General features: G+C 43.3%; 1 protein-coding gene across 1 annotated transcript; it reads right to left on the bottom strand.

Annotated features, from left to right (window-relative positions):
- Positions 1-8,432: 8,432 nt before the first annotated feature.
- On the bottom strand, positions 8,433-17,111 carry myb (v-myb avian myeloblastosis viral oncogene homolog). Its single transcript, XM_079291308.1, has 15 exons — positions 16,981-17,111; positions 14,801-14,918; positions 14,485-14,556; positions 14,294-14,386; positions 13,426-13,646; positions 12,677-12,893; positions 12,506-12,574; positions 12,310-12,414; positions 11,651-11,902; positions 11,072-11,190; positions 10,860-10,974; positions 10,669-10,761; positions 10,117-10,215; positions 9,916-9,999; positions 8,433-9,818 (listed from the first exon to the last, which is right to left on the bottom strand). Exons 1-15 carry the CDS (start codon positions 17,001-17,003, stop codon positions 9,705-9,707), a joined length of 1,794 nt encoding a protein of 597 aa, XP_079147434.1. The 5' UTR covers positions 17,004-17,111; the 3' UTR covers positions 8,433-9,704.
- Between the last annotated feature and the right edge of the window lie 2,219 nt (positions 17,112-19,330).

The following is a 19,330-nucleotide window of genomic DNA, read 5'->3' as shown; positions in this document are numbered from 1 at the left end:
ATTATTTTCCAACGATGACCTTTCACCTTCAACCTGCTTTTACTGGACTTCTCGTCCCCAAATGGCAGGAATAAGACAGTGGGAGGAATCGGGAATCCCCTGCTTAACGGCTTCTTTGATAAAAGAAAGGCAGAGAGCTGCACCCAGCAGATGGTACGTGGTTAGTGGATAAGGGCTGAACATGACAGATGTACAATATTAACTTACGCTGTGCGGGATAAAAGACGTTTAAAACATTTGTGAGAGTGTCATGGATTCTTGGTAAAACTGTAAACTGTCATGTATGATATCATGTGAATCTGTTTACCTATAGGCTTGCACAACATATGACTGGGTAATAAATATTCTTAATGGGAAGGAATGAGTTGGTTATTATTCAGAAGGGTTTCCGCTTAAAATATGACCTCTAATATTGGCACCACTGCAGTGAAGTTGTGGTATAGACACACACACTCACACACACTCACACACATTCAAACCTACACATAAAGAGTCTCTGTTTTCTGTGCTTTTTTTCTCCTTCTCGACTCTGCAATCCCACAACTTCTTATCTCTCTGCACGGCTGTGCTCCTACCACCCTGATCCCCCCTCTTCTCACACTCTCCACATCCTCACACACACACACACACACACACACACACACACACACACACACACACGCACACACACACACCTCAACCCCCCTTATTTGATGAGCAAAATGAATCTTCACAATGAGGTCAATGTTTTAAATTTGTATATTTTAATTTGCAGATTAGTTGTTAAACTCATATCTATTGTGATGTTCAAAAGGGAAAAGTTGTACCTCTAAAATCTTCTCTAGTCCTCATTATTCAAAAAAGGTCTCGTCACTGTCACACAACATGTAAATCTGGAAATTTCATCTCTGAGTTTATTATGACGGTAATATGGGGTGTAGTGGAGTTTAGTTGCCAATGTTAACGAGTAAATCACGTATACAGAAACAGTGTTTTTCAGTAGAGGAGATGAAGGCAGCTCACCAAGATGACGTCCCAATGAATTAATAATGTATCGTATTGTTTTTCCTGCTTCTCGTTCTGTCTTAATGCTGACAATGAATATATAGGATGGATGGATGGATGGATGGATAGATAGATGTTGCCATGCCATCTGACTTTCAAGATACATCAGCTAAGATAAGACCTTTTGAAACACGCCCTGTCAGCTCTTTGGTATCTCCTGCTCTTATCTTTAGGGGGACAGGTGTCTCAAAACTTGCCGTCTGCATCCCTCATTACATTTATCAAACCCACGCTCACACACAGAGCTGTTTGCTCAGATTTCCCGCCATTGATAACATAATATCGCTGCAGCCACCGGAGACCGATATGGATAATCTACTCGGTAAACAACGCTTGAGACGTCGTCATTTTGATACAACACCGAACCACAGAACTCACCGGCTTCCCTTTCTTCTTTTGTTTGCACTTGTGCCTCCTCTGTGACAGTGACAGTCCTTTTACAACTCTTGCTAACACTGAATGTTAATAAAGAAGAGCATGAGTGGCGCGTATTATTTGTACACACATACTCACACCCAAGCGCACACACACGCACACACACAATCTCTACATATGCACTCAGAGGCATTCGGGTTAATATTTACTTTGTCAGCACTTGCTCCTCTTCCTGTCAACTTCCACAGAAATGAGGGGAAAAAAGTAAATTTCATAATCACTCATGATGAGAAATCAGTTGAAGAGCTGCCGCTGTGTGTGTGTGTGTGTGAGTAATTATGAGTATGCTTGCAAGTTGTACTGCTGTTCCCAACAGGACAACAAAACATGCCACATTGTTTTTTATTTCCTATTTCAAAGGCCCTTCTAGGGACAAGCATTGGAAATTAGCATGAGCTAAAAAAAACGCTGTGATACACTGCATTGGATAATTGTATTGCAATTCTCTATGTATATGTATTTGTCCCTACCAAATAAACATGAAATAAAATGAAATGGAAAAAGCACCGTTCGTGTCCCATGTGAAACCTTAAGTCAACATTATTATAATTGATAGAAGTTATTTGTCCTGTGTCATGTCTAATCCATCGTCATTTTTTGCCAAACCATGATTACTAATTATTGTATGAAGTATGATATTGTACATTGAATGAGTATAATGACAAGTTGTGTGTTTCTGTGTATGTCCATAGCAGCTTGTCCCTCATAATGACCTTTTCACACTGCAGTCCTGTAAAGCTCCATCATGTGTTCACTGGTGTTTTTTTGTTTTGTCTCTCTCATCGGGCACTTTTCTCCCAAACAAGCTTGAGGTCTGAGTATTGTTATCTCATTGGTGCAATGATGCCCACTCACATGCACAAATGCAATTAAGGCACACACACACACACACACACACAACTTTCACCCCATTGCCTCTAACCACACCCACCCTCCAAAATGAGTTCAAGGGCAGTAGGGAGTGTATCTGAAGGGGGTGTGTGAGTGTGTTTTAAAGGGGGGGAGGGTGGATCGAGGGCAGATTTATCGACGACTGGGGGGGGACCCCGGTGACAAGTGTCCTAAATCGGGGTGGTCAGGCGTGATCATGCCATGTGAATCGACTTGTCATGATCACTTAGAGATAACAATGGAGTGGACAGACAGAGGAGAGCAGAGCAGAGGAGATGAGAACAGAGTAGGGGAGAGGAGAGGAGAGGAGAGGAGAGGAGAGGAGAGGAGAGGAGAGGAGAGGAGAGGAGAGGAGAGGAGAGGAGGAAACAGGGACAGTGTTTTTGGTGACAGGTTATGTGTATGTGTTATGATGTAAGAATTGAAACGTGAGTGTGTGTGTGTGTGTGTGTGTGTGTGTGTGTGTGTGTGTGTGTGTGTGTGTGTGTGTGTGTGTGTGTGCATGTGTGTGGTGGGCTCCATTGAAAGGCCCTTCCTTCTGCTCTATTTACCCAGATGAATAGGGAAGCTGGACCAAGCCTGAGCGGGAAAACATCTCATTCTCTGCTGTGTAAATGTGTGTGCGTGTGTGTGTGTATGTGTGTGTGTGTGTGTGGGGGGGGGGGGGGGGCGGACTTGTGACTGTATGTAAGCACAAGTTCTCAAGACAAAAAGTTAGCCACATGCCCCCCACCCCTCATGCCTGAACCCAAGTGGAAACAAACACACCCAGATGGGCACATGCACACACATTAGAAACGTAGAAATTCCCAGGCTTGTTTTGGATTCACTGTTAAACTTATTTTAGTGATGTCCAAATTTCTGGAGCGTATTTGGAAGAAAAAACTTTATCGGTGTTTCTGTTTTTGTGTGTTTAATGAAGAAAACCCAGACAGACAATGTGAAAGTAGACAACGTCAGGATGTATCTGTAGTGTGTGAGTCTACATGTGTGTGTGTGTGTGTGTGTGTGTGAGTCTACATGCGTGAGTGTGTGAGTCTACATGGGTGTGTGTGTGAGTCTACATGTGTGTGAAAGTGTTGCTGGAAAAAAGGCATTGGCCTCAGCAAGTCAGGAAACTGGGTGACAAACCTGACCACACACTCTGCACCAGCAGGCTGTGGTGATGTCTGTGTGTGTGGTTACTTATAAAACCCTGTTTCACCTGCTTCCATTAGGTTTTTGCAACGTAGATACATCTTCTTTTTTTTTTTTTTATTCCTTCGTGTCTTCTATTTATTTATTGAAGAAATGTATTATTTACACTTCAGTCATCCCGATGTCGGGGATTGTCTCTTGTCTTTCTGTCATACATCTGAAAGACGTCGCATGTCCTCCGGCACTCTATTCGGGGTGATTGGACTTTTAATGTGCCGGAGCAAACTGTCCTCTGAGGGTGTCAGAGGTTCCCCAGTTCAGAATATGAACAATTATGTGAATAAAATACTACATTTTTGCATCCTAATCAAGTGAATAAAAAATCTAAACAGAGACAGGTGGCTCTAGCTGGATTGTCAGGATTTGCCTAAACAGGCCTTTTCATTTCTGAAATTGCAAAGAAATTATTACTTTTGGAAAATGCATTCATGCCCTGCATATTAGAGATAAATAATACATACTACCATATTTATACCAAATATGTGGCTCATGAGAGCTCATAATAGATTATTTGGGGTTTTTTGTCGTTACGTTTGTCTTATGTGATTGTAAATTGAAGATCTTTGCGGTTTGTCGGATTGGACAGGATACGCACCTTGAAGCTGTTGCCATTTTATAAACCAAACAATCAATAAAGAGCGATTATATCATAGAACATGATGCCAATAAACCAGGAACTGCTGCCACTATTTTTCGGCTGTATGTAGCTTTTCCTTATTTCAAATTGGTTTGGTTCAAAACTCAAATACGGGGTGATTGTTTATTTTAGATTATTGTCTTGATATTAACAAAACGTGTCATTGTTGGAAGACCTTTGCAACAGGTCTTATTACCGTGATTCATCCAAAACCAAAATAAAAAGATATTTTGGAAATATGATAAGGAGCCCATGATGGAAGTAATGTCTGGGTTGTACGTCATAAAGACGTCATCACTTTGGATCGGGTCCATTATTTTATGATGTAAACAATGAGCCCAATCATCTCTCCTGCTTTCTTCTCTGCCGATCTCCTCCCTTATTTTGCTGTTCATCCCACTCTTTGTCAGTCTTTTATCGAAAGGCCAAACGTCTGCTCTTTGACACAGTTGGCACCACTTTGGCCACCCTGACCCACTTTTTCAAATGTTTACAGTTATTGTTATGGGCTATCTGGCACAGTCACATTGCTCTATACATTTTTTGGTCCTGAAAAACAACAAACAAACGGCCAAACGAGTGGCAGCCAAATCTGGGAAGACAGTAACTGTTGTTACAGACGAGTCTAATCACCTCAGCAGCAGCTCCAACAGTCCCCCTCTCCCTCTCCCTCTCTCTCTCTCTTTCTCTCTCTCTCTCTTTCCACATGTCAACATGTCTATCTGCTCAATCTGTGTGTTCTGGTTGTGTGAGCATGGGCACGCATGTGCATTGTGTGATTGTGAGTCAGCAGGTGCACGCGGGTCGCGTTGTCCACTGTCTGTGTGTTGTGGTCCTCACGTGTCTGCAGACAAACTTGACAGAGCTGTCAACAAAACAGACAGCGCTGAACAGAAGCTATATACTGGTAATCGTATTTTTCATTCAATTCTTCTCATTTTTCTCCTCATGTTTTTTAATAAATGACATGTAGGAGAGCTTTTTTCATTTATTTTGGCACTGCATCCTGGCACTGCATCCCAGAACAAATGAGCTTGAGCGCACACTCCTTATAAATGCGCTTCAGTTACCACCAACTCTCTGAAGAGCCGAATCATTTCGCTCTAACTACATGTGGCTATGAGTGCTAATCTCCTTTTGCATAGAAAGGGGGCCAAGTTGCACCAAATGTATGCATATTATACCTTAAATATATGCAAATAGCACATGAGCACAAAGTTGCTATTTGCTTTGCAGTGCTTTTAGTCTGCAGTTAGGCGGGAATTTCACTCTTTGTAGTTTCTTTTTGTCTTATTTGTGCAGTTCTAGCTCTGTAGAAATCGTCCCATCCTTTTGTGAATCGCCCCCAGAGAGTGGTACTTAAGTACTCATTTAATGTTCCGCAAGTAAGCGTATTTGCCAAATATTTGCAGTGGTGAGTGTAACATTAAAGCCCTTTTTGCACACGAGCCGAGGCTGATATTTCCACTCTCCCATAGAACCTTGCTGCTGTTTCACTTCTTGACCATGTTGCAGAATGAAAACACAGAAAGGAAGCAGACAAACTATAGCTCCACAGAAGTCAAATCCTATTTCAACCTCACTTAACCCACTTGTTTCTCTCCCTGCCTGTCTCTTCATCACTTGTCTTCGCCTCTGCCCTCCTCTTCTCTCCTCTCCTCCGTACCATGGATGGGTAGGGTAGTTATCAGGCCCGGCCAGCCCAGCCCTGCCCTCCTACCTGACCGCTGCCAGCAGGGAGCGGCTGCCCTCCCCTATCTCCGACCACAACAGCACCCAGGGAATGAGGAAATCAGGCTAGAGTAATCTATGCAGGCCCAGAGCACACTGGCCAGCTTTTGAGCTCACCAAGCCTGTGTGTGTTTTGCAAGTATGCACGCGGGGGTTCAGGAGCCCGCCACTCCTGCAACATCCGGCTATAAATCTATTGTGACAAGACAAACTGAATTTATGAGCCAATCTGCTTGCGACAGACATTTGAGATTTGAAAAAGCGAAAGGAAGGTGGAATAAAAAAAATGTAGGAGTGAGAGTGAACTTCTGCTTTGACATTTAGGGCTGAATATTTTGTAGAAAATGTGCCTTTATCATACAAATCTTTTTTTTTTAAATGTTCAACCTTTCTATGTTGCTTCAAAAGATTAACATCTACCAAATAAATCTAAATGTGAAAATAAAATCTCAGGCACGCTCCATCGTCTTTCTTGAATTATCTGACTTCACCGCAACGTTTTAGTGCTTAATAAGTTAATGATTTGCCTCACATGAGTCTCCTTTTAGCCAGTAGTTTTAAGTCAGTTCCAGAACATGTGTGCATTCATTCATTTCGATATCCACTGTCATGTGACACAGGCCGCATGACCTCTTAATGAGCTTGTTATTGAGAACACCTGTTTTTCATTATAACTTTATATATAAACTTAAACTTCGACTACAGCAGCTGCACATTTTTGCACACCTAAATGTAAATCACAACAGACATCATAAAAATGCACAGTGTGCTTATTCAAATTTTTTGCACGGTTTGAGATGTTTTTTTAATTTTATTTGCATTTTACTTTAATTTTTTTATCTTTTCTCCTTCACTATTTCACATATACTGACTTTGTTTTGGGCCTTCAGCACAAAAAAACGCTCCTCTGAACTGAAAGGAACAAAAGCATTGACAAAATTGCATGTCAAGTGAATTGTAATGCAATGTTCCAATAATATTGTGCACTATCGCACTCTCTTGTTGCCACTCTAAACTGATTGCCGCACTGCGTTGTTAATGATAACACATTCCTCTTATACTGTCAACACTGTCCAATCAATCATTCTCTACAGTCACAAAGAAAACCTCCCATTGGGCTCAGTTTGAATTCTAAAACACACTGACATCTCACAATATCCATCCAGATCTATATGTTTTTGTCAATAAACCACACACACACACACACAAGCAGCTGCCTTCTCACTCAGTGGAAGCAGGTGTCTGTAAATCTCATGGGGGTTTGAGGCTTTTTTGCTCTCTTTTTTTTCTTTTGGGTGTAGTAGAAGATGGTGAAATTCCCAATGTGAAAGTCTGCTTCTTGCTCTGGCCTCTTTCCACAAGACACCCCTCACCCCCCCCCCCCCCCCCCCCCCACACACACACACACACTACAATTGCTGACAGAGAATCTTCTGAATTCAAACAACCCTGATCAACCCCTCACTATCATCTCTTTGCTGTCTGTTTACACCATTATTTTCTACATTACTTAAATGTTCTGTTAACTGTATATACTGTATATATATATATATATATATATACATATATATGTGTCACTTAAGCATGCATGCAGCCCCGAGCAAACTATTTCTGTTTGGTCCTGCCTTTTAATATCACAGTTCCTGTTAGCTGTGTGTCCATCAAGATGACTGTCATTTCTGTTTTATGTATTCCTCCGAGACTAATACTTGAGATGGGAATCTATATTTGAGGGCAGTGTGGTGGATCACGGTGAGGTGGGGGTGCAGGTGGCTGGAGGCGAGGGGGTGTAAATATAGCTCCTGTTCTGAATCTGGGCCCCTTTTGGCTTTCATGGCCTCACAGGAAAACAAGTCCCCTCAAGAGACTAAACGTGGAGCTCATACATGTGTGAATGTGTGTTGTTGGAGAACAATGAGGTGTTTTATACGGTAATTGTACACAGTGCTATATAGTGTGTAGAGGAGTCGAGGGCCATTTTCTTCCCCAGAGTAAACCTTCCCTTCGTGTTTCTGGAGCGTGCACGTGAGTTGTCCCTTTTTATCCAGAGAAAAAGAGCCAACGGTTGGGTTCATTTGCTTATTGCCTTTCGGTGGCTGATAAACTCTACACTCACTCAGTAATTGGCAGGTGGAGGGAAAGTTTTATTATATATGCTCGGCACAAGTTTATGACAGCGGCCCTTTGTTTCCACAGGATTGTGTGCGTGTGTGTGTGAGAATGGGAGATTAGGTCGGAGTATTTGATTACAAAAGCCCTCGCACAAATTTGCATAAACACCAGAGAGCAAATTGGTGATTCAGTTGAAAGAACTACGGTACTCTAGACAACAGTGTGCCTTCGTGTGCTTGTAAGTATTGACTGGTAAAAGCATATCTACACTTCAAATATATGGAGATGTTCAGAGGAACCGTTTTTCCAATTGCTCTCACTGTTACCTCTTATTGAGTTGTTCACTTTAAAATAATTTTCCCCAAAATGACACGGAATGCAAGGCTGTAATAAAAACAACACACTTTATTTACTAGGCATGGTATAGAAAAGTATAAAAACGTGAAAACTTGGCATGTATAAATGCTTATTATAAAATCATTTTTTGCTCAAAAGCTAGTATAAAAACAAGGCGTATAAAAAGATTGTCTGCTAAGTGTTTGACGTGGGCTACTGCAGTCTTAGTAGGAAAACAAAATGCTGGTTGATCAAGCATGATACAAAAATACAAAAGAAACATACAAAGAAATGTGTGAAAACAAAAACCATACAAAAGTTTCAGTTGGGATTTGTTTGTAGCATTGTATAAAATATCAGTGTTTAGTACTCTCGCTTTTTGTGGAGAATATAAGATTGAAGTGCAGCTTGGTCTTACTCTTACTGGGTATATCAGCTCATTTCAGATTTTTTTTATTTATTTATGTAGAAATATCTACTTAAAGTCTTAACAAATATAACATTTGTTCATTGATAGTTTGGCCACACAGGTTATTGTGATGGCGAGAAATTAATCAAAAAGTTGAAATGAAAACTCAATTTGTGTGAAATGAAGGTGCCAATGTGGTAGTCAGGTAATACTAATAAGGCTGGCCCCTTCTGTCGTGTAAAATATGATCATTCATTGTTGAATAACGATGGAAGAACGGACGCAGCTGTTCTTGTTCAGTAGTTAAGTGTTTACATGAGGGGGCACGGACCAAACACTTGAAATAAACAGTAAACACATTGTAGCCTGTTAAAATAATAAGAATAAAGAAACAGAAAAGTTCCATGACTGAAACTTTAAATTCATTAATATGCCTTTGGAGTTATGATAATGCTAACAGGGCTTAAATACTTAACTTACAACACTGATCCATTGGCCAATTAAAAAACAACAAAAAAAACAACATTACCATTATGAAAACAAAGGAAATAAATTAATCAACTTGTTCTTTATATTAATATCAAAATTCGGAATTAACAATACAGCCCAACGCAAATCATATATCCACCGTTTCCCATTTATAATACAACATGGATAATAACATAATGACGAAGACCACGCGTAGTAGGACGTACGATAGAACCCAGAGCAAATTCGATGCATTTCAACAAATAAAAATAAAAACAAACTTGTTTTAGTCTTTGGTTGGTTGAAATCCAACAGGTGTGAGTGTAAAAACACCAATGGCATAGAGCCTCTCCCAACTGTTGTACCACAACAAATATGTAACCCGCAGCGCTGCGTCCAGCGCAGGGATGGTTGATCTTTCCAGTTCAACGCGTGTGTCTCTGTCTACATGACCAGCGTCCTCGTGGAATAAGTGTTGATGTACTTGTGGCTCTGCTCTGAGGCCAAGGCGTGCTCCTCTGTTTTCCCACAGGTCGCCTGCTCCCAGGAACTCAGCTGCTGTCGGCGAGAGAAAACAGGGTGATGAGTTTTTGATGGTTACCATGCAATCGCTAAATGAATAGCTGGAAGCGTGCACACACACACACACACACACCTGTAGCGGGCTGCCCATGCCTCTGCGAGGGAGGTGGTAGTTTTTGTGTCCGTCTTGACTCAGTAATGAGCTAGAAAGTAGGTCCTGAATGACACATGGGAAAAAAAAAAATCTAAACAGAAGTTCAAAATGAAGGTTTGAGGGTTTTTGTGAGTAACACGATAGCGTCACGTTACATGAACTGTCAAAAGGTGAGCTTACAGGTACTTCCTGTGCGGGGCCGTTTGGGGAGAAGAGCTGTGTGTGAAGGTCTTGTCCGTCCCACTGCAAACACGGGCTCCTCTCACATGGGGACTCCACCTATAGGACCCAGAACACATCATGGTTAATATCAAGAGTCGGGCAAACTTGCATTCCTATGCACAAAACATAATTAGTTACCTTGATCGAAATAAATCGTTTTAATTAACTCCGGGGCACAAATTAAATGATTAAGTAAGTTTGGCAATGCACAAGGCCAAGTCGCTCATCGCAACCGCCACCTGGTCAAGGCACACTTTGGTTGTAGTTGGCTCTTTACTTAAGCTTTTCTGTAGTTTGGGGATGAGTTATTAAGGGATTATTGTTAGTAAAAGGCGCTTCCCTTCATGCTTCGGGGAGAAAGGCCGGTCTGCTGTGCTGGCTCTCTGTTTATAGACTTATCTCGTGCACACAAATAAATTAATCGTGGCTTCAATGTATTCATTTTTACTATCCATGGCCCTCTCATGCTTCTGTGCATATGTGTGCTCGCTGATGTTCAGTATGAAGTACCTCTTGTTTTATCTTCGTCAGAGGAGGCTGCTCAATGTCACACTCCATCGGCTCCTGTTTGATGGATTTTACCATCTGTTGCTCCAGAGAGTTCTGCAAAAAGGCACAAAATCCCCCAGTGAGACACAAGAACACCGAAGCCAGACCCGACAGGAGGTACAGAGACAGGTTTTTTGAAGTCTCTCTCTCACCAGTAGTTTGACGGGTCCGTACTTGGCCTCCTGCATGGCCAGAGCAGACCTGAAAGGCGTGGGTGTACAAAGGGATGACTCCAGGATCGAGCGACGAATGTTTGGAGTTCTGAACCTGAGAGCGATAAAGAGAGACGACCGTACGTTAACCGTCTTTTACCACAGTTTTGTATCGTTGCATAATCAGACACATTTGAGATAGAGACACTTACATTTCCTCCTGTTTCTGGTGCCTGATACTGTGGTTGATCAGAGGCTTTGAGTCCACGGGCGAGCTCATTGGTAAACTGTCGTTGTCGGAGTGTTCTGGGCTCATTGACTGGTTGAGAAACTGTGAGGCAAAAAGGAAGGAAGCCAATCAACCAAAGTAGCGTGGGAGGTTTATTTTAGAGCAGTAACATTCTGGCAGATCACGGAGCAAACTTGCTCTGAACTACAGGAATGGTGAGGAAAGATGTGGCCGGTGCTTCAAAAGAGAAGTTGAAATGAAACAAAAAAAAAGATGGAAAACGACAGCAGAGACACTAATTCTGAATGATTGGTTGTTGATGTCATCAGGTTGGTGATTGGATGGATTCTGGTCACACGCGGCTACTTTAACTACCTGTGAGCTCACTGGTAGGGGCCTCATCCACTGAGGAGAGGCTCTAAAAGGGCGGGAAAACATGGGTCAAAGCCCACTACTTGGTAAAGTCTACGTCGCTACTTGCTAAGCTACCCTTTTTGTTGATCATGAACAACATGACGTCTGAACTTGTCGCCCAAGGACGAACTCGAATGCAGATACTTACTGAATCAATGACGCAGTCCATGAACTCCGGCATGGTATTTGTGAACGTCGGACTGCTGTGATGGCTGTTGCTGTGATTGTGGCTGCCGTTATTGCTGTGGGCGCGTGCTGCAGAGGCGCTCTCCTCGGGTAGGCAGCTCTGGTCCAGGGGCAGGGCCGGGGCGGCTGCCTGGTGATGAGGAAACAACATCACACCCTCGGGGCTGTTGGACAAAGAGCTCTGGCTGGCCCAGCTCGGAAAAGACAAATTCATCTGCGGGAGCAAAGGACATAAAGAGTGAGTGCTAATAATACGAATTATCAAAGTATAATCGTCTGAAAACGTGAGCACAGTGGGGCGAGTGCAACAACACAAGGTCTAAAATGCAAGCCTGACAATAAGGGAAGGGGTGTGAAGAATTGAACGAATGAGAAAAAAAGAGAAGAAGAAAGGGAACTTTCTTTGCACAAGGGGTCATGCACACACACTGAAATGGCGATGAGGTCCTATTTCATCACAAACCCCCCCAGATGTTTCCTCCGCATACGAAACACACGTATCCAAAACCACCGTCCTTAAAGCCGGGGTCAAACACACACACGCACATAAATTGTGCTGTCAACCCTTTTAACAGCCCCCCCCGGAACCGGGGCTTATGCAGATACACCCGCAAAACGTACCGGTAATGATGGCCGGCCTCTCAGCTCATCTTCTGTTGACATGAGCAGCAGTTCGATCTCTTTCACCCTCTGCTCCTTCTCAGGGTCCTCCTCACTATAGTGTCTCTGAGAAAGAAAAGAGTTTCAGGAGGCTAAATTTAGCAGCAGCTCATCTTCTCGTCTCACTATAGTCATCGATTTTACGCGCTGTTTCTACCTGTATAGCAGCGGTTCCATGCTGGGGAATGTTAAGGAGGTTCAACGACAAGGCCATGGGGAAAGGTATCTGTGAAGCCAATCAGAAACATAAATAAATAAATAAATAAATAATTGGAATAATTTAGTCTTCCTGCCGGCATCCCATGTTTTGGTTGAGGAGCCCACTCACTCTGTGTGCGTCGGACATGTAGGCGTAGTTGTGCGGCAGCTGGGCGTGACCGGACGAGTGGTGGGGGAAACCCAGGATGTGATTGTGGGTCTTGACGTAGCCGTGGCTGAGGGAGAGCGAGGAGTTGGCGTTCTTCGCCGCGATCTGGAGATAGCCCTCCTGCTCCACCTTTCGCCTCATGGTGGAGTTCCAGTGGTTCTTTATGGCGTTGTCGGTCCTGGAAGTCACGAATAGCACGTATTAGCTTGCAGGTTAAGTCGTTGCGAAACACATCCGCGCAAGACATCCAGGACCTTGATAGCATTATCAATACAGGCACACACAGAGGCTGCCACAGATAGACACAGTCTCAGTCACGCACACACACAAAACTGATAAGGCAATTACAATCATGTAAAAACTACAGTATCTTTTTTCCCCTCGCTCCCTTCGTCTTAATCATGATTCTAGGCCTTTCTCTAGAAAAGGACACCCTGTCCTGACATTGTCTTTAAGCCTTTTTTCCTCCCAATCATTCCGTATTCCCGTCAAAACAAAGGAAACACTTTCAGCAGTCAAGCCTTTATCTTCTTTCATGTTCCGTGTCCTCACTTCATCCCCTTTTCTCTTTTCATTCCTCCTTCAGCGTCCCCCCGTCCGTTTCACCCTCTCGACCGCAGCATTGCACAGTCACCCAACAAGTGATTCATCTAGCTTCTCCTTTTTATCCCCCCCCCCCCCCCTTCTCTCTTCTACATAGTCCGCCTTACCTGCCGGGGAGCAGCTTAGCGATTTCGGCCCAGCGGTTGCCCAGCTTCTCGTGTGCCTGGTAGATAATCCGGTCCTCCTCCTCCGTCCACGACGTCTTCTTCACCTCTGGGTTCAGGTGGTTGTGCCAGCGCTCGCGGCACTGCTTGCCGATACGCCCCTTCAGGTGCTTGGCGATCACCGACCAGCGCTTGGCTCCATACTTCTGGACCAGCTCGATCACCTGAGAGTGGGTGATTGTGTGTGTGGGGGGGGGGGGGGGGGGGGGGGGGGAGGGAGTGGGGAAAGAGGAAAGACAAGAGGCGAGGAGGAAGAGCGTTGAAAAGGAAGAGAAGTAAATGGCAGTGAAGGGGTGAGAGAAAAGAGGAAGGAGCAATGACAGGGAGGAGAGGGAGAAGTAAATCATAGGTATATGAGAGGTAGAAGAGATAGAAGAGAAAATGACAAGAAAGGAACTCGTTAGTTATCCATAAAAATCTCAGAACATCGTGTCAGTGAATGCTTCTCCTCCCTCCTCCCCTCTTTCTTTATCTTTCCACTTGTGGAGGTGATTGAGAACACCTGCTGGTGAGCAGAGAGGGAGTTTCCAGCGGAACGTTAGCCACTCTGCTAATCATTACAGCGGCATCTGGGTGGAAATATAACTCCGATGGACTAGTTCAACAAATACTTCACAGGCTTTTAAGAGACTGAGCATGTCACTCCTTGAGTAACGGCAACTTTTTTTGGGAAACTAAACCTGTGCAACGGCAGCCAAGAGGTTGCTCCAGATGATTTGTTGTAACCCTGGAGGACGCCTGTCTCCTACGTTACTCCAACATGAAGTCGTTCTGCACCATTATGTGAAGTTCCAAAAGGCTGTTTTCTTACCCTCTGGTCCTCCTCTTTGGTCCACGGCCCTTTGATGAGCTCTGGGTTGAGAACCTTCTGCCACCTGTGCTGGCACTGCACATCTGTACGATTCTGGTCGGTCAGAGAGCAGATGATTAGTAATCACACTATGGGAGCTTATTTTGCACGCGTGTGCATGCATGAGTGTACGCGCGGGCCTCCTTACTTACAGTTAGTAAGCTTGCAATGGGCTTCCAGTCTTCTGATCCATGAAGCTCAACAAGTTTCTTTAACTTCTCATCCTGGAAAAAAAAGGAGAGAAAACATATTGCAGTTTGTTCGACACGCGTCCCTGCTATGAACATCACCCCCAGAAATGTTAACATAATAGTCTGTGAATGTGGTTAGACCAGACAAGTATAAAAAGAAAGGTTCCTGGGACGTGTTCTCTCCTGAAGCATTTTTCTACCCAACACGTGAGCTCAGCGGTGTCGTTTGTGTTGCACAGTAGGGTTTTGAAGTGTTGTCGGTGTTTTGTGTGTGTACCTCTTCGCGCGTCCAGCGGGTTTTGCCGAGGTGCCGTTTCCCTGCCTTGACCAGCGATCCATCATAATCGTGGTCGTACATCTCGGTCTCGTCCTCATCCTCCTCGCTGCTGTAAACACTGCAGACACAGAGAGAGAGAGAGACATGAAAGATACATTCGAGAAAGAGGTGGACAATGTGTGAAAAACAATAGTGTAAGATAATAGAAAGGTAAATACAAGCACAATAACCTGTCTATTTCTAAACTCCTCCCTAATCATCTCGTTACAGAGTGCATAAAGAACTCGGCCCACTCTTTAACTCATCAGGTGTCAACACAGACAGAACCAGTCATTCTTGAAGGTTTGGGTGCAGGCTTTTAGCCAAGACACCCACAAGGGGAGAGAGAACGAGAGAGAGCAGAACAGCGAGTGGGAGGGAGGGAGGGAGGAAGGGGGGGAGACGGATGAACAGGTTCTAATGTTTTTGGTTTCCACAGATACTGGGATTGGCTATGCAATCATAATTTCGTGACCCTGGCGTGTGCAGACCTGCAGTGGCATTGTACAGCAGTCATAAATGCGTACACACACACACAATTGGTTAACCAATCAGAATGTAGAGCATGGACAACGTGGAGGCTGGGTAGGGTACTTTGGTGTCATACAGAGCAACAGGTGAACAGGAACCCCACTGAGGTGTGTCTGTGTGCGTGTGTGTCTAGGTGCGTGCGTGTGTGTGTCTGTGTGTGTACAAGAGGATATTTACAGTGAATTATCTTCCTTAATTTTTCTCCATTTACCCAAATGCATGACTACCTGATTAACAGCAAAGACCATGCAGAAACATATGCACAGCAGTCGTTTTATGTTTTACTCTTAGTATACACAATGCTAATTTGTTGATCATATGAAATGGGCTATTTTTTTATTTTAACACTCAAACCAGTGTTTTTTTTTAAATATAAATCAGCACATATGACACCATAGTAGAAACAAAACGGCAGAGAATGTCGTGTGCTCACACACAAGCAAACACAAGACAATGAGCACAGCCAGCTCTACTCATGTCGAGAATGAAGACTGCATCATGAAACAGTGCCATGGTGATCATTCTTAATCAGCAGGGTGGTTTTGTGCGAACTCAACTCTCACTTTCTTCTGTATAAACCATGAGAATAAACTAATAAACCGCACTGACACAAAGACACGCAAGCTCAATGAAAGTAACCTCAGCTACTTTACGGGGGAAATGGTGCCGACCAATGCCTATCAAGAAAGTATATAAACACGGTAAGCTGGTGAGTGACTGAAGGTTATATTTGTGTGTATCAAAACACTGGCCATACACAAAAAATATATGCGGCCAGTCCTCGAGACAGGTGCACATAGCGGACGCAGCGAAAGCGCAGTTTCCAAAATAACAGTGAGCGCCCCTCGCTTTAGGAGATGCTGCATTTAGGGTCTACGCACGTTTAAACTCCTTTAATTATGCTATATTGCTGTATTAGCCAATATGCAAGTAAAAAAACCATCTGCGTCTGTGTGGCTGACTGTGGTGATGGTCAGCGGAACCTGAGACAGCTCAGAAAAGGGTCACTTTTGGGGAGTCAAGTGCAATAAAATATACATATTTTCAAAATGTTTCCGAATTTCTGTTTAGGACGTGTTGCAATAAATTCAATTCCCTTGACTATTTTTTTTAGACAAGAGTTATATAGGCGCCATGCTGCATTGTGTTTGATTTTGTATTTATTAAAAGCTCCTATTAAAAAAAAAAAATGTATTGCGCACAGCGTGGCACGCGCCTGTCCACTCGCCCTAATGTTATTAATCCGCGCGCACACGTGTGTGTGTGTGTGTGTGTGTGTGCGTGAGAAAGAGAGCGAGAGGGAGAGAGACCCCTTTCTCTCTCTCACCACTGACAGCAGCGCGAGGAGCGCACATGCCAGATGACCACCACCTGTCATAAGCGCGCGAGCGAGACACCCACACCACTATACTCAGCTTTAAGTGCCAAGAAAACAAAAACGGTGCACAGACTCCAAAGAAAACAGAAAATAAAACATACACTGTGTCAATAAGATGCCCCCTTAAACACCTCAACTCACTCCATATCCAACAGACATGATCATGCGTAATTTATAACACCCATAACTTAAAGATGATGCAAATTAAAGTAATTGATGTGTTTGGGCTTACCTGTTTCTCGGCCGTCGAGTCATGTTAATATCTGTGGAGCGGCTCGCAGGTTGCGCTGTACTTTCGCTATCCGCGTTGGACTTGTTCTCCCGGCGGAGAGGCAGGTTGACATTAATTTAAACGACAGCAGCCTTTACTACTGCTCCTCCCCTTTCTTCGCATCCCGGTAAATTTGGCGCTCCTGAGCGCTGCCGACTGCGCATGTCCACGATGGTGTACTTCACGCACCGTCCTACGTTTTGCAATCACTGTTTCAGCAAACACGGGGGAAAGTCAGAAATGTTGTTGATATCTAAGAAAGCAATTACAATTGAAGAATGTATTTCGAGAAATAAAATACCAAGCTGTGCCTTTTTTTGCTGGGGAAAGAAAACACATTTTAGCAAACTAATACGCCTGATCTACAGCATTATAGTGCATACTACAAATGCCATGATCGAAGTGTGGCTGGATAATTTACCACAAATACAAATAATGGGTAAATTGAGTATTGGTAGCATATTACCTACCTCCATACCATACCTCAAGGACTACATTGGGACCTCAAACATTACATTGCGCGAAATGTCCGATGTGTTCCTGAATGCACCACAGCACTTCACAGTGGACTTGCCAAAGGCGCGTTTCGCCTGGCCGTCTGCGCTAAATGCTTTCTGTCAACAATATTCTGTGAGTTACTTCTCTTCTGCTGAAAAGGAGAAGGAAACTAATACATCTGGACGGCGTAAACAATTGCGGAATGGGTCTCTGGGTTTGGAAAGTGAAGTTGCGTTGTTGTCTGTGCTTTGTGCTTGCTTGTTGCAAAAAACAGATGTTTCTCAGTGATAAAAAACAAACAAAAACATGCGATACCACGGTCTTGTCATCCGGCAATAAAATGAGCTTTTGTGCTCGCTCAGACAAAGAAAAGTTTAAATAATGTGGTGTAGTGGCAGTTGGATGGATTTACTGCACATGAAGAACAATTTCCTTTAAGAGCACACATGATTGACTTATTTATGTTATCCGAGTTATTCCTCAAGTTGCCTCTTACGTTTCCCAAACGGCAGCCTGCTAATTCTGTCTTTGTATTCATTAAAAATAATCCAAATAAAAATTAGGAACAAGTTGAGCCTGTTTTTATGAGTAATATATTACTCATAAAAACAGGCTCAACTTGTTCCTATTTTACACAGAATTCAGAATAATAAGTGCAATGGAGCAAAGACAGGAGCATATTTTATGATTATCTTGTTTTGGTTGAGTTGTCCATCCTGGGGGGGGGGGGGATGCTTTATTTGTATAAATGTGTCTTCTCATTGTATTAGTTCCTCCATATGCGACCGTATTGTCCTGGTCACTTGTAATTACCATCACCCCAGACTAGCCTATTGTGCCAGGGCGGTCATCATAATAGTGACTAATAAAGGGCTACACACACTCAAACACACATGCCCATGGACTGCAGATTTTACTATTTGATGCAACAGGGTGGACAGTGCTCAGTGAAGTGAAGCACTTGGGCTGTGGAGAGAGGGACATATTGAGATTTACTGGACATGGATTAAATGAAGTATATAGTCCACAGCATGGAAGATATTTCTTCGATTGTTTTGTGTGTATTATTATTCATACAATGTATTGATGAACTGTGTTGTTTCAGAATCAACATGCAACATTAAAAACATACTATAAGTGCCACTGATGCCAGTGCTGGTGATTAAAATATATTGCATGGTTGCCTGAGTGCCATTGCTAGACTTGAAATCCCATACACACCTGTGTGCAGAAGCATTGTTCAGTCATGTTTGCCTTGAAGAGGTGGTACTTCTAATCTATTCAAATCATATTTTAATTATACAGCAGCTACCGTGCAAGATTGCAATACAAGATGCCTCACATAGAAAAAAAAAGTGGGCCAGTAAAAAAGATACAGCACAAAAACGAACTTAAACACCAGTAATAACCAGTGTCAGAGTCCAACCATACTTCATATACAAACAATTATGTCAATGAAATTCTGTCTCCACTAGTTTTATTTGTGTGTATATCTGTAAGTATGTGTCTTTTCCCTCGAGGGTAATGTCAAAAACTTCATCTTGTCATCTGAAACCAAATTGAAGGAAGGGAGGTATGCAAATTCACCTATAGTAGTTTGAGCAGGAAGCCTGAGACCCATTGACTCCAAGCTGAGGACATTTGCATTGGTGCGATTGGACAGGTTAAGGGCAGGTATTGTGATGGTCGCCCCCTCTTGCAAAGCATTGTGTGCACAGGTTAGCTCATTTGAATGATTTTTAATCAAGGCCCCTGGGCATGAGATATCATCCCACCAGGCTTTCAGATCCAGTGTTGGGAAGGCCAAACATGG

Source organism: Melanostigma gelatinosum (assembly GCF_949748355.1).
Source record: "Melanostigma gelatinosum genome assembly, chromosome: 19".
NCBI classification, from domain to species: domain Eukaryota; kingdom Metazoa; phylum Chordata; class Actinopteri; order Perciformes; family Zoarcidae; genus Melanostigma; species Melanostigma gelatinosum.
Note: the sequence above shows the minus strand (reverse complement) of the source record. Positions and strands in the feature narration are given on the sequence as shown.

What these genes read in the sequence shown, in the direction of transcription:
- myb (XM_079291308.1), bottom strand. Translation starts at nt 17,003, where the DNA reads ATGACTCGACGGCCGAGAAACAG. An exon ending in CCATTGCAAGCTTACTAACT is followed by an intron (nt 14,387 to 14,484) that starts GTAAGTAAGGAG and finishes CTGACCGACCAG; the next exon opens with AATCGTACAGATGTGCAGTG. An exon ending in ATGGAACCGCTGCTATACAG is followed by an intron (nt 12,415 to 12,505) that starts GTAGAAACAGCG and finishes TTTCTTTCTCAG; the next exon opens with AGACACTATAGTGAGGAGGA.